We start from the raw sequence: 12,651 nt of genomic DNA, 5'->3' as shown, positions 1-12,651 counted from the left end.
CACTGATGTTTTAGACCAGAGAAGGAACCTGAATTATCCTTTACTGAATGCTGCTTTAAGTGTTTAAGCTAGCCAGAAAAAAAAAAAAAAATATGCTGTACCATAGCCTTCCAATATTTTATTAAATGTAAGTATTTTTAAGTATTTTTAATATATTAAGATAGGAAAATTAGCATTTATTGAAGCTTAATGCCCAGTTAGGGTCATTGCAACTGTTTTCTTTTATCAGGCTCATCAGTAAAATGCAAAAACTGATATTACCTTAAAGCAATCTAATCTCACAAGTGCCAATCAAGTCCTTTTTCTTTAACCTACTGCTTTATATAATCTTTGTACTATTTACAGTTTGAAGTTTTTGTCATCTCTTTTTTTTTGTTTGTTTCAGTTTACTTATAACATGTTACTTTTAAAGACACAGGAAAACCTGCTGCTTACATCACTGTGAAGGTTGTTACTCTCTACTCATGTAGAGACTACAGTAGAAACTTTTTCCAAATTAATCTCGGCATACCTCTTCTTTCTTCTCTTAAGTCCCATACAGATGGATAAAATGCTAACCATCATCTCATCCTTAGCTGAGAAGTTATTTCATAATTGCAACTTGTGTACTTTGAACCACATTTCTGTCAGAAGATGAGTTACATTTAACTTAAGGGACACTTAAGAAGGTTTAGAAATTCAAACACCTGTGTAAATTTATCTCAACTGATATACGATATGCAGGAATCACTACTTTTTTAATAGTAAACCTTGAAGTGCATATCCCCATGAGATAAACAATCTTTTCAAAGCACCATTAACACAGTTACACTGAATTATCCACTCCATACTGGGGTATGCACAAAGGGGTATGGTCTACAGACATGAATAATTAAATCATAGAAGTAAAGATTTTTCCCTAAGATAATGCACTACGGTACCACTATTTTTATTTTTTTGGTAGGAAAATATATACACATGGGAACTAGTTATCTACATGTATGGATGAGTGTATAGTAAGTGAAGTATATCATCTACATAAGCACTATAGCCTTTTAAGGGGAAAAAAATTCCCAATTTAATTTTCATTCTCACCTCTTTGATGTGCCCTGCTCTGTCTTTCCAAGTTTCTCCCTACCTACTGATCCTCCTCTCTACTAAAGATACATTATCCACTCACCTGACTTTCTTCTCACCATAATTTCTTCTGTTTCTGACATTCTTCTCCAGTAAAGCTGCCAGCTTTACTTCCAACTCAAGTCTCCATGGAAAAAATTAAAATTAAAAAACTCAACTGAGTTTGTGGGGATAGTAGAGGAGTATAAAACAGAATGAAAGTGGCTGAGGAGTGGAAAGTTCTCTAATTATATTAACTGCTTGGAGCACAGCTGGGGGAGATGTCAGCTGCCAGGGGAAGGCAATGCAAACGAAAAAGCTGGAGGAGCTGTACTAAAATAACAGAATCTGGACAGTTCTTCTCAGCTGTAATGAGGCTACTGAGATAAGCAAATAAAAGGGCTTACAAGCTTGAAGTTCATAACACTGATGAAAGATCTAATGCAATGTTTGAATGGTTATTACCTGAAGAAAGAAGCAGACAAGCTTTATAAGTAGAATTGTAAGGTGTTCAGTGTAACAGTATTACTTTTTAAAATAGAAAGAGTAAACAGATTAACTGATAATATTATAATATGTACATGTATATGTATAATATATATTATAATAATATGATAATATTAACTGATAATATTTCAAGAGAACTCTAAAGGTTAAAAGGAAAAATCTCAGTTGCTGTTTAATATAAAATTGGGAGCATCCCTGCAAAATATTGTGTTGAATTCCTGCATAATGTAATTATATATATGGCACAGACACCTATAGCATCCCTAAACACGTGAAATACAGCAGTATTGAAATGATAATTATTCACAGAAGCTTTTCAAAAAGACATGAACCTCATCTTAATTTCTTAAATAAATGGATAAGTGTTTTTCAAATGCTTATCAGCAGCTTTGATATATCCATTTTAGATGAATAAAACTTAATTGAAAGCTTTCAGAAGTCCTCACTGAAGTTCAAAGGTTGGAAATTCCTGTCACAAGTTTCTTCAAGCTAAAGCAGCTGAACATTTTATACCTATTAAATAAGGTGTGTTTTTTTTTTTTTTCATTTTTCTTTTTCTGTATTGCTACTCTCCTTTATTACTGTAACAATTTGCCCTTGTTTTTCTCTCATTTTTCCACCATTCTTTTATTTTCTGTTCCTTTCCTCTCAGTTCCTCCCTCTTTTTAATTATTCATAAACCTTTAAAGGCCACGAGAAGGGACAGAGACAAATTATCAAGCAGCAGAAAGCTGCAGCCAAAAATTGGTATTAGTCCCGAATTAATTTCCAACTCAGGACTTCTTAGTGTTTATACAGTTGCAGAATCAAATCAAGCTCATGCTTCATGTTTAAATCAAGCTGGTCCATTTCCACTTTCTAATGTGATATCTCCTTCCACCCCCACCACAAGAAGCACTCAGACAGCTGACAGTACAAATGGTTCCTCATTATAAAAGCATTACAATCAAAACCTTTGAAGCAATGGAAATGCTTAGTCTCGTAATTCCCTTGCACCCAACATATTTCAGATTATTCATAGACTTTGGGGCAGTACTTTAACACTGGAACTGATGGTTTGTGCATAACCTGGTAACCTCAAAGTTTAGTTCTTATGGAAAAAGAAAGGTAACAAAAATGTAACATGAGCACCTGTTTTGTGACACTCCCGGCTTACTTAGGGATCCCTTTCTTTTTCCACTAATCACTAAAAGTTTCTTACAGCATTTTGCAACCTGTTCTGTTTGTGTCTATACTATTTGTAGCAAATAAAGCCACACATTACTGCTTTACAGCAGTAATACAGCATTTGGGGGGACCCCTGACAAATAAAATAGAGTGAATTACAGGACATTCCACAATAGCATATTTATAGAGACAGGACAATCTTGTTAAACACAAGCGTGAAGGATCAGAGAGGAGACCAAGCAATACCAGAACTGAGCACAGCAACCTTTCAATGGCGGCTTTGAGCATAAGAGTAAATATGTAACATGGAGATACAATTCATATATTTATCCTGATCTGCATGTATGAGTGGGAAGTTCTTTCAAATAAGGCTGAAGCTTATGAAACTGAAGTATGAAGCTTACACACAAATATTAGTGAACTAATTGCAAATGTATTGACAGTTCTTCAGTCCCATGCATATACTAGGATAATAAGCATTATTTATCCAAAATTAACTATTTTTCTGAGGAACGATGATCTGAAGACATTGGACAAAAGGCCCTTGCAATTCTCCTTCATGTTATCAGTCCTAAATTTAGCCTCTGAGTGCCAACATAGTCATTTCAGTAATTCAGTAAGTCATTTAAGAGTTTGGTGCTGCTTATTTCAGTAGAGGTCGCAAAAAAAAATATATATATATAATCAGTTTTAACTGCAAATTGGTAAGTTAGGGATGGCAACTTCCTAGCTACAGCAAATTAGCACAGTCCTGTGTATTTTGGAAAAATGAAGTCTGACTCTTTCCCAGCTACAGAGTTCACTCCCTGACCACTGAGAATATGTGGCACGATGCCCAGACAGCATCAAGTGCTTACTGTAATCTTAAAGAGAAAATGCCGGAAATGAATTTGCTCAGAAACAATCAGAAATATCAGAAACATAAGCATTCTGATATTCAGAAACATGGAGCATAAAAATCTTCATTTTAAGAAGTAAGAAGGTAACTAAGTTCTTCAACATCAAAAAGCCATTTCTGAAACATACACAGGGTCCCTGATTTCATAGCAAGTTCTTTAACTTCAAGCACTTGAAAAATCTTTGGAAAGCTTGTATTTGAAATCCTGAAGGCATTAAATTAGGAGTTATTGTCAAAGTGGGACTTGGTTTGCTTACTCCAGTGTTTGGATTTCCTAGGGGAGCCATTGTTTCTTCTCATTCCCAGTGCTGCTCTTTGGAAGTTGACCGGTTATGAACCACCAGCTCTGATCCTTACATTGTTGTTGTTTTTGTTTTTTTGCTGACAACACTGCTGCCTTCACCAGCTAGCAAATCCAAACTGTTTCTGCAATAGAACTAGCAGAATTTTTCTCCTTACAGATTCAAAGCAGAGATTGTAGATTAGCAGGAACATACATTATAAATCAATCTTTTGCTGGCTAGAATAAAATATTTTCTCCAATAGTCATATCAATTTCCAGAATTCAAATTATTGTATAAATCAAAAGCTTTTAAGCTTTACATCTCTAGGTGTAACCTTTACTCTAGCCTCAGTTTCTTGTTCTATTGATGCACACTTTAGCAGGTGCATAGAAATTCAAAGGCAGCAGTGACCTGCCCTCTGTCTTTTAGGTTTTGGATCATGCTAATGCAAGAAAAACAAACTGAAAGGCCCACTGCAAGCAGAGCTCTTGAGTTTTTTTAAGATGGCTTTTGTTATATCATGCTGAACCACATATGACCCTCAAAACTTTTTATCATCTTACTTAAAAGTAGATGATCTACCTTCAGCATTACTAGAATAACATTGCTATGAGTTTTTCTTGATAATTTTTTTAGTACTCAAAATAAAAAACGTAATTTTAATAGCAAAAGTTGGAAATCAAGAACAGACATATTTTTCTAGGTGATTTTTTTTTCTGTCTTAATTTACCAAAAGTCTTAGATAATTTATCCTCATAGCTTTTATTAGTTCCACTATGGACGGCCTTTCTAGGATAAGGAAGTAGCTGTACTCAGTTCCAGCAGGTTTCTAATTAAAATATGACAGAATTTACGGAAGACTATAATAACCAGGATTATTTTTGTCTGATGATTTAAAAAGAATAATTTTACAAGAGAAGTAATAACAATACGTATTTCTTAGGCAGTTATTTTCATTTAGAGATCTCAAAGATCAGATTGAAATTCAGTATTAACTTTCAGCTTCCAGCTGAAAGGGTGTTCATTGAAGGTACACAGTACAAGGAAAAAACATCAAATCTCCATCTATCATGCACCTCAGAGCTCTATCCCCATGTCAAGGTTCTTTAGTTGTCCGCTCCTCCACAGTTCTTATTTGATTACACGCCAAAGACTGTACTGTAGCTCCATTAAAGTTTATTCCATTTTATAAACTGTCTACATCCTCACCTATTCTGTTATGGAGCTCTAAATCACAACACCCGTCCAAGGGCTGAAAAATGTCATGTGAACAAAAGATGAACATATACCTTCATACTGCTTTGGCAGGATCAGTCCACAAAACAGCTTCTATTACACATGCTTTAAAAATATGTTTTTCTTGGGGATTAATAATTGCTTACTTTTTCTCAAGAGTATTTAAGAGAAATATATATACTAAGATCAGCTGTGAGGACATTGAATTTTTCTTCAAATTCAGTAGCTTGTTGAAAAGAAATTTGAACTGAAACAGTTAAAAATTGCCTTTTAAAAAAAAAAAAAAAAAAAGGCACACTCACCCTGTACTGAAATGCAGGATTACTGCAGTGACCCTGCAGGTCAAGGAAACATTGCTTCATCAGGGTAGTGCCTTCAGCCTAAGGTACAGCTGCCAGGCACAGGAAAGCATGATGTGCTCCTACTTTACCAAGCATTGTACAGGAACTACCCAACAACAGCAATATTTATACGTTCTGAAATAAGATCCAATATATTGAGCCTGAAACTTGTCTCTCAGCAGATATCATGAAAGAGCTTTTTTACTCTTCCTGCATTGCTTAGTGGGCTAGGTAGACATATTTTTTATGTACATGTTTTAGCCTTTCTCAGGAGTCTTATGCACTGGTCACTATTGAACCTATCAGATTCTGTAGGCAACTAGCCTGTTATAGCAAATCTGGTCATCAGTATATGTTGTCTGCATATCGCTGAAACAAGAAAAGCACACATCCAGTGCACAAGAACAGGATGTACCTGATGGTCCATACTGGCCCTTTCCCAGGAGGTGCTGGGACATGAAGCTCTATTTTGGCATGTGGAGCCCAACCATGCCACCTCCTGGTTACAAATGGCTATTATTCCACACATTATGCAGGTATTAAATGCTTGGGAAGTTAACAGTTCATTTTCTATTCATCTATGTAATTAGCTATTCCTCCTTGTCTTGGTACCAGCTGCTTATATCAATTTCTGAGTTTCTTCAGCTTAAAAATATCTATTTTGATGCACAAAGGAAGGGAAATGGACAATTGTGGTAAGTGTTCCCCAAATTAATACACCAAGGAGAGCTAGAGAATGAAATAAATTTACTAAAGGAATTCCCATAACAAATAAAACCTCTCTTCTCCTTCCAAGTAAAACATTCATGCTGCCAAAAACCAGTGCATTCTGGAGTGTTGCTGAGGCTATGGTTATCCAGATAAGCCTCAGTCTCAGAAAATGCCTTTGACCTTCTCTTAAACAGTTGGTACTAAATTCTACTTCCCACACTGAATCACACCTTAAGCGGCTCCACTGATTCAAATAGCACCGTTTAAAGAGTGAAGCACTACTTTTCACATAAGGGTATCAGAATCTAGCTTTCATTTATTGCACTGATATAGTTCCTTCTTTGTAATGAAATTTACTGTGTTTCAAAGGATGTGCTTTCTAAGATCACAGATCAAATGGTCCTAAACACTGCTTCAGACCTCTGCAAGGTAGAGGTGTTTTTTTTGTTTGTTTGTTTGTTTTGGTCACATGTTCCCCTCATCCCCACCCCCAAGAAGCCCAGTTTTTGTGACTAACAATGTAGGGTCAACATAAACTCACAAAGGTTGCTTTAATTTACTCAGTCTAATATTTTATGCTATGTTGTTTTTGCTAAAACCAGTTATCCCCTGGGACTTATCTACATTGCATTCTGCAAGGCCAGACGATTTCCTTAAGATTATGAACACGCACCATGCTGTCATACCACAGTAAAACAACAATTTACCTTTTAAAAAAACATTTAAAGATGGAAACATACATTCATTTCAAAAGTCAGCACTAGTGATAGAATATCCTTTTTCATTATTCCATATATATTAAGTGCATCAATTAATACATCATATTTGTGTAAGAACTGCCAGCTAGCCCACAAATGGCAACAGAAAGATTCCTATTAACTTCAATAAGTTTTGAATTGACTCTGATACCTAGCACATAGCTGCTTTACCAAAATAAGTACCTTGTATTCATCTAGAGTTTGCACTGTTATCCCCTTTTACTGAATAAGATCCAAATAATAGCTCTGGAAATCTATTTTTTTTAATGAAACTGATTTCTGAAATACAGGCTCTAAACATCAGCACGTTTCCTGAGTCAACTTTCCAGTCATTCACATTGCATTTTGTGGGACAGCAAAGTAAACAATGATTAATATAAAGCATTCTGTGAACACAGATTTCTTCTCATCAGATATAAGCATCAGGAAAAAAAGCAACACAATAAGCAGAAAACTGATGGCTCACAAATTAATATTAATCTATGTATTTACATTAACATTTGATATTAATCTTATTTTACTTCAAAGACTTGAAGAGACAGTAAGCTAATAAAATTTGTAAGTATCTTTTCACAAGTAGTTTGTTACAGAAAACTAAAAAAGTATCAGAGGCCTGACTTTCGCAGGTCACAGGTTTGACCAAGAGCCTTTCACATCTTAGGCTAAGAATACAACCTTAATTTTCTACATCACCAAGATAAATAACTCTCATGTGACCTTAAAACTTCCCAAAGGTTTTTAATAGAAACATACGGTTATGAACGAAATCTGCATTCACATATGAAAAGCAAATTAATCTCCAAAAGTCCCCAAAATAAAAGAAGTTCAATGTATATAAAAATATCAGTTGAAATCCTGAACATAAGGCATTACATCAGCAGTTTTCAGGCTAGCTAGAACAATTGTTGCAGCCTTGCTGTATGAAAGACATTACTAATGCTCACTGGGTGTAAATGTTAAGTAATTATACATCTTTTAAATAATCATGCCCTGTCCTACAAGGAGCTTTATGAAGCTGAGCTATATGAATCTAACTGACGTGACTGGAGGTTTAACAAACTCATGCTACGCCACATGGAATAATCTAGGGACTTAACTCAAGTTTAGAGCTAAAGGCCTGGCTCTCATTGCCTTCAGAATGCCAGCTGACAATTTGAGGTCAATTGTACTGTCATTACATAGAGAGAAATTAGCTACCTCATTACCCGAGTAATGCTGATATTTCCAGGGGGAGAGATGATCTTTCTTTAGTTAGCTCTTTCCAATAGGTCTTTCTCCTATGTGTTTGTAGAAGAAAACAAAGATATGGCTTTAATAATATACAGTACGAGATTTCCAAAGTCACATTTACAAATATAAAGTTGGCTTGTCCCAAGCAACATATAAGCAGTTAACTGACACTTTTCATTAAAAGTGATTTACATATATGCAAAAACAGCATATGTCAGTCACTTGTTAGGGACTGCAATGGGATGTAGCACCAGAACAGCCCTGAAATATGGCTGGATCTTGAGATTGTGCTGTGACAAACACAACTCATGCACAAAAGGTACTGCTCAAAGATGCTATCCTCACTTTGACATTTTTCATCTGACCAAGTATTTATCCTGATCTAGCATGTGTGGACAGATTCCATCAGTAGAAGCAGTATGATCTTACTTAAGAAAAAAAAAAAAAAAAAAACAGTTTACAATAAAATCGTTTAAAACTATCCACAAAACAGTGTGATTCTTTCACCTATCTCTTCCGGGCACAAACATGAAACAATCTGCTACACAGAATATTACAACTAAAATAGAAAAACCCTTTCCAAAGAGCAAAGATTTGCCTATCCTTCAGGTTTTGGCAACCAGTTACAATTAGAAGAGGTCTTTTGGTTCTATTGCTGACTGGGTCATAGTATAAGTATAAATGCTCAATGCGTTTTGCAAAAAGTTTTTTTTTTTTGTGTGTGTGTTTTTTTTATTTTTATTTATTTTTTTTTTAAACTAATGCACACAGAGGCAAAAGATCACCATCCATCCACAACACACACATCCTTCTAATAGGAAATATAAATGGCTTTTCCATTTCTAATTATGAAACAATCATAGTATACTAGGAGCTATTCCTACACAAAACAGGTAATGACCCGGGGGGAAGGGGGGAGGGGGAAATGCGGGGGTGCAGTGAGAAATAACATCTTCTGGCTCAGGTATTCATTTGGTCATTAAGAGGCTGGGTTCATTTTCAGAATTCACCTGTGATTTTTAGAGAAGTTGTGTTTTACAATTCACACTTTATACATAAGTAGCACTAATACCTCTTTTCTCACCTTTGTTTGTTGTCTGATAAGCATGTGCATTCCCTGCCTCAGGAAGCATCCCTGTTCTGTGGGTTTCACCATACATTGCAAAAGGGAGGCTCTAGCCTAGATAGGGACTAATGTAAATTACTTCTACACATCATCTTTCAGTGGTGAGGGTTAAATATCTACTGATTCAAATAGGCATCTGACACTGGTCAACCTGCAGAACACAGACACACAGACCTAGATATCAAAAACCGTAAGAAATTTGTTTTTAAAATAAACATAATGAAGCAAAGAATTATTGGGGAGAAAAAGTGAGGTTTTATCTTTACAAGTAAATCTAGTGTCATAATTGAAGCCATGTTTCTGTAATGTCTACTTGCCCTTTTGTGTTTTCACACAGCAGCATGAATCCTCTCAACTCCAGGTTCTAGCTGCTGACATGAAAAATCACAGCACTTCAAGCCAGAGTGAAAGCTTGAGGCTCTCAGCTCTGAAGCCAAAACCTTCAAAGCTACACTTACACATTTTATACAAAATCTACTGGCAATCATGACAGTTTAGTACACCACAAAAGCAACACCTAGTTGCAATTGTGATGTAACTGCTCACATAGTATTTTTTAAAGAATAGAAGCCCAGAAGCATCATTTCATTGCTAACACATCCTAGAAATACAGTATTACAGAGATCCTTGCACCTATTTTCTGGCATCAGAAAAATTCTGCTTTTTCCATGCATTTTATTTCTATTTATATCCAGCAGCATCCAGTGCATTCACTCGTTTCCTTAACTAGTTATACTCTTACTTTAGTGAAACTGTTTCAATAGCTATCATATGTTAGACTCTAAAATGAATCTCTAGAAAGCTTGACAGATGGTGTTTTGAAGGATAATGCCAGGTATCTGGTGTGAATCTGACATTAGCATTCCCTACAGCTTCCACAGACAGCTCACCTTCATCTTTTAAAAATCCACATATACCTAGTCCTCGTTATCTTAAGAGGAAAACAGAAGATTAATCTTTTATTCAGTCTCACATTTGCTCAAAATACAATTTCTGCATGAATCTGACTCCTAGAAAGACTCTATTTTGGTCTTGTTTATTTTAAAAACTTTACTTTGCACACTTTCAATGATGTCCTTCATGCATTTTCTATCTTTTGCATGCATACACTCAGCAGATACCTCCCCCCTCTGGGAAAAGACTAAACTGCAAGGTGCAAAAACTACACCCCGATAGGAAATACAGACTTCTATGTTTCTTGTAGTTTTATTAGAAAAACAACCATAAAAAGTAATATATCTGTCGCTTCAGCAGCAAGATAGTTATTAAAAAGGTGCACAGAACATGTATTTGTTCACCCTGAATTTCTGAGCTATCAAATAGGAGCACTCCAATAAAACCTGGACATTCAGTACATTCATTCACAATCAATAGAACAGGTATTTAAGGAAGACAATTCACAGACTGCTGACACAGGGAAGGACATTTACTGCCAGCATAATAAGTTTTAAATAGTTTGATTGTCCCTAAAACGTAACAGAACTTTGGAAGTCATTCACTTCTCCTGACTGAGGTGATTTGAATTTGTGACTCCCTCAAGAGCCTATCCATAGGTTTCTTGCCTTGATCTCATCTAAACGCTCAATCGCTTGTATTGCTTTACGTATCGTCCTTTGTCACTTCTTTTCCAGATTTAACAGGGATTTTTTAAATGACTACTAGGGGCCTCAGAAGAAACAGAGAAGTGTGAGGAGAACTCACTGGGTTACACTTCCATGGAAGTTGAGGCACTATACTACAAGGCCTACATTCAATAACTACACCGAGCAGTTGTCTAAAAACCCATGAAATTGCAAACTTTCTAAATATTCCCTGAACCAGTTCGACTAAAGTGAGGTGGGCAGGATTAACTAGGGTGCAGAGCCAAACGCTACAAGCAGCATATCCCGGATCACAACATGAATCCAAACGAAGATCATCACGTCCTGGGCAAAACTGTGCTGCGAAGCTGATGAGCCACATGCCACCAGCGCCCATCGCAGTGCCCTATGAGAGGCTCAATAGCGCCAGCAGCACCACAGCCTCGTTCCTCGAACCAAGGGAACAAGCAGCGATGAGCTCCCCGAGAAAGAGGAGCCCCAGAACGCAGTCGGGAGCCCCGCAAGCCCTGCCTGCCCAGCCCCACCAGGGGAACCGCCGGTCGCCGCTCCCACCGGGAAGGCTCCGCGGGAACCCCCCGGGGATGGGATGGGATTGGGAGGGAACGGGATAGGATGGGATAGGGGGCGTTGGGCCGCGTCGGGCGGCAGCGGAGCCTTACCGTCGGCAAGCAGGCGCATGGCGTGAACAAAGGAGGGATCCAGGCTGTCCTTCTCTGCCATCAGCTCGGGCAGGTACTTCTCCTGCTCCATCTCCTCGGGGCCGCGCCGGCTGGCCAAGCCGGGGGCGGGCTGCGCGGCCGCCGGCTGGCTCCGCGCCTCCGGCCGCTGCCTCCTCCTCCTCCTCTTCTTCCTCCTCCTCCTCGCCCGCCTCGCTCGGCGCCCCGCAGGTGCGTAGCGCGGCGCAGCCCCAGCCGCCCCCTCCCGCGGCGGGGCGCTGCCCTCGCCCCCCCCGGCGCCGCCTCCCCCCCTCACTGCGCGGGGGGCGGGGGCCGTGCGCGTGCCGGGCTCCGTGCGCCTCGCACAGCTCGTTCCCACCCGGCCACCCCCCCCACACCTTCCTCTTCGTCGTCCTCCTCCTCCTCCCCACCCGCCAGTGAGCGACCCGCTCCCCCCGGCCGCCTTAACTAGGGAGGCGGGGCGAGGCGGACCCCCCGCCCCGCGGCGCTGCTATTGGTGGGGGACGCCTCGGAGGGGCGGGACCCCGCGGGGCAGATCGGCATCGCTATTGGCTGGCGCCGGGGGTGGGAGGAGCGCCGGGGAGGTGGGCGCGGGGCTGGGTGTGCGGGTGTGTGCGCGTGTGTGTTTGTGTGTATGTATGGGTGTGTGTATGTGTGTGTATATGTGTGTGTGTGTGTGTTCGTGTGTGTGTTCGAGTGGCCGTGCGTGGCCGTGGGAGCCTGCGGGACATGTGGGGTATGGGCGTGTGCATGCGTGTGCCACTGAGTGTGCCTGTGTCTTGGCCGCGCCGCTGTGTCCGTGCCCTGCTTCCCGGGGCTGCCCGCGGGGGGCACGAGCACGTGTGCTGCGGTGGAGGTGCGGATGCGCGCGCGGGTGTGTTGTGTCTGTGCGGGAGAGACGGCCGTGCGCCTGTCTGCGCCCATGTGTCTCGGCGTGCCTCTCCGCGTGGGCACACCTGCGGCTGCGTGGGGGGCTCTGGGGCTGTGCACGCCCGCCTGGGACTGTGGCTGTCCATCTGT

General features: G+C 39.6%; 1 protein-coding gene across 10 annotated transcripts in view; it reads right to left on the bottom strand.

The window, feature by feature from the left end:
* Positions 1–11,884, bottom strand: part of KHDRBS2 (KH RNA binding domain containing, signal transduction associated 2) — a 389,665-nt gene extending 377,781 nt beyond the window's left edge. For 6 of the 10 annotated variants that reach the window (XR_014692078.1, XR_014692079.1, XR_014692080.1 and 3 more), the window contains exon 1: positions 11,614–11,880. Coding sequence is in view for 4 of the 10 variants with exons in the window: in XM_084516226.1 (XP_084372352.1) it covers positions 11,614–11,704 (91 nt within the window). In the remaining 6 variants the exon portion in view is untranslated. Of the gene's footprint in view, positions 1–1,159; positions 1,294–11,613 lie in introns of those variants that run through there. The other 4 variants (XM_084516226.1, XM_084516224.1, XM_084516223.1 and 1 more) reach the window with 4 other exon arrangements.
* Positions 11,885–12,651: the final 767 nt, after the last annotated feature.

The sequence above is a fragment of the Aythya ferina genome (assembly GCF_964211825.1).
Source record: "Aythya ferina genome assembly, chromosome: 3".
Taxonomy (NCBI): Eukaryota; Metazoa; Chordata; class Aves; order Anseriformes; family Anatidae; genus Aythya; species Aythya ferina.
Note: the sequence above shows the minus strand (reverse complement) of the source record. Positions and strands in the feature narration are given on the sequence as shown.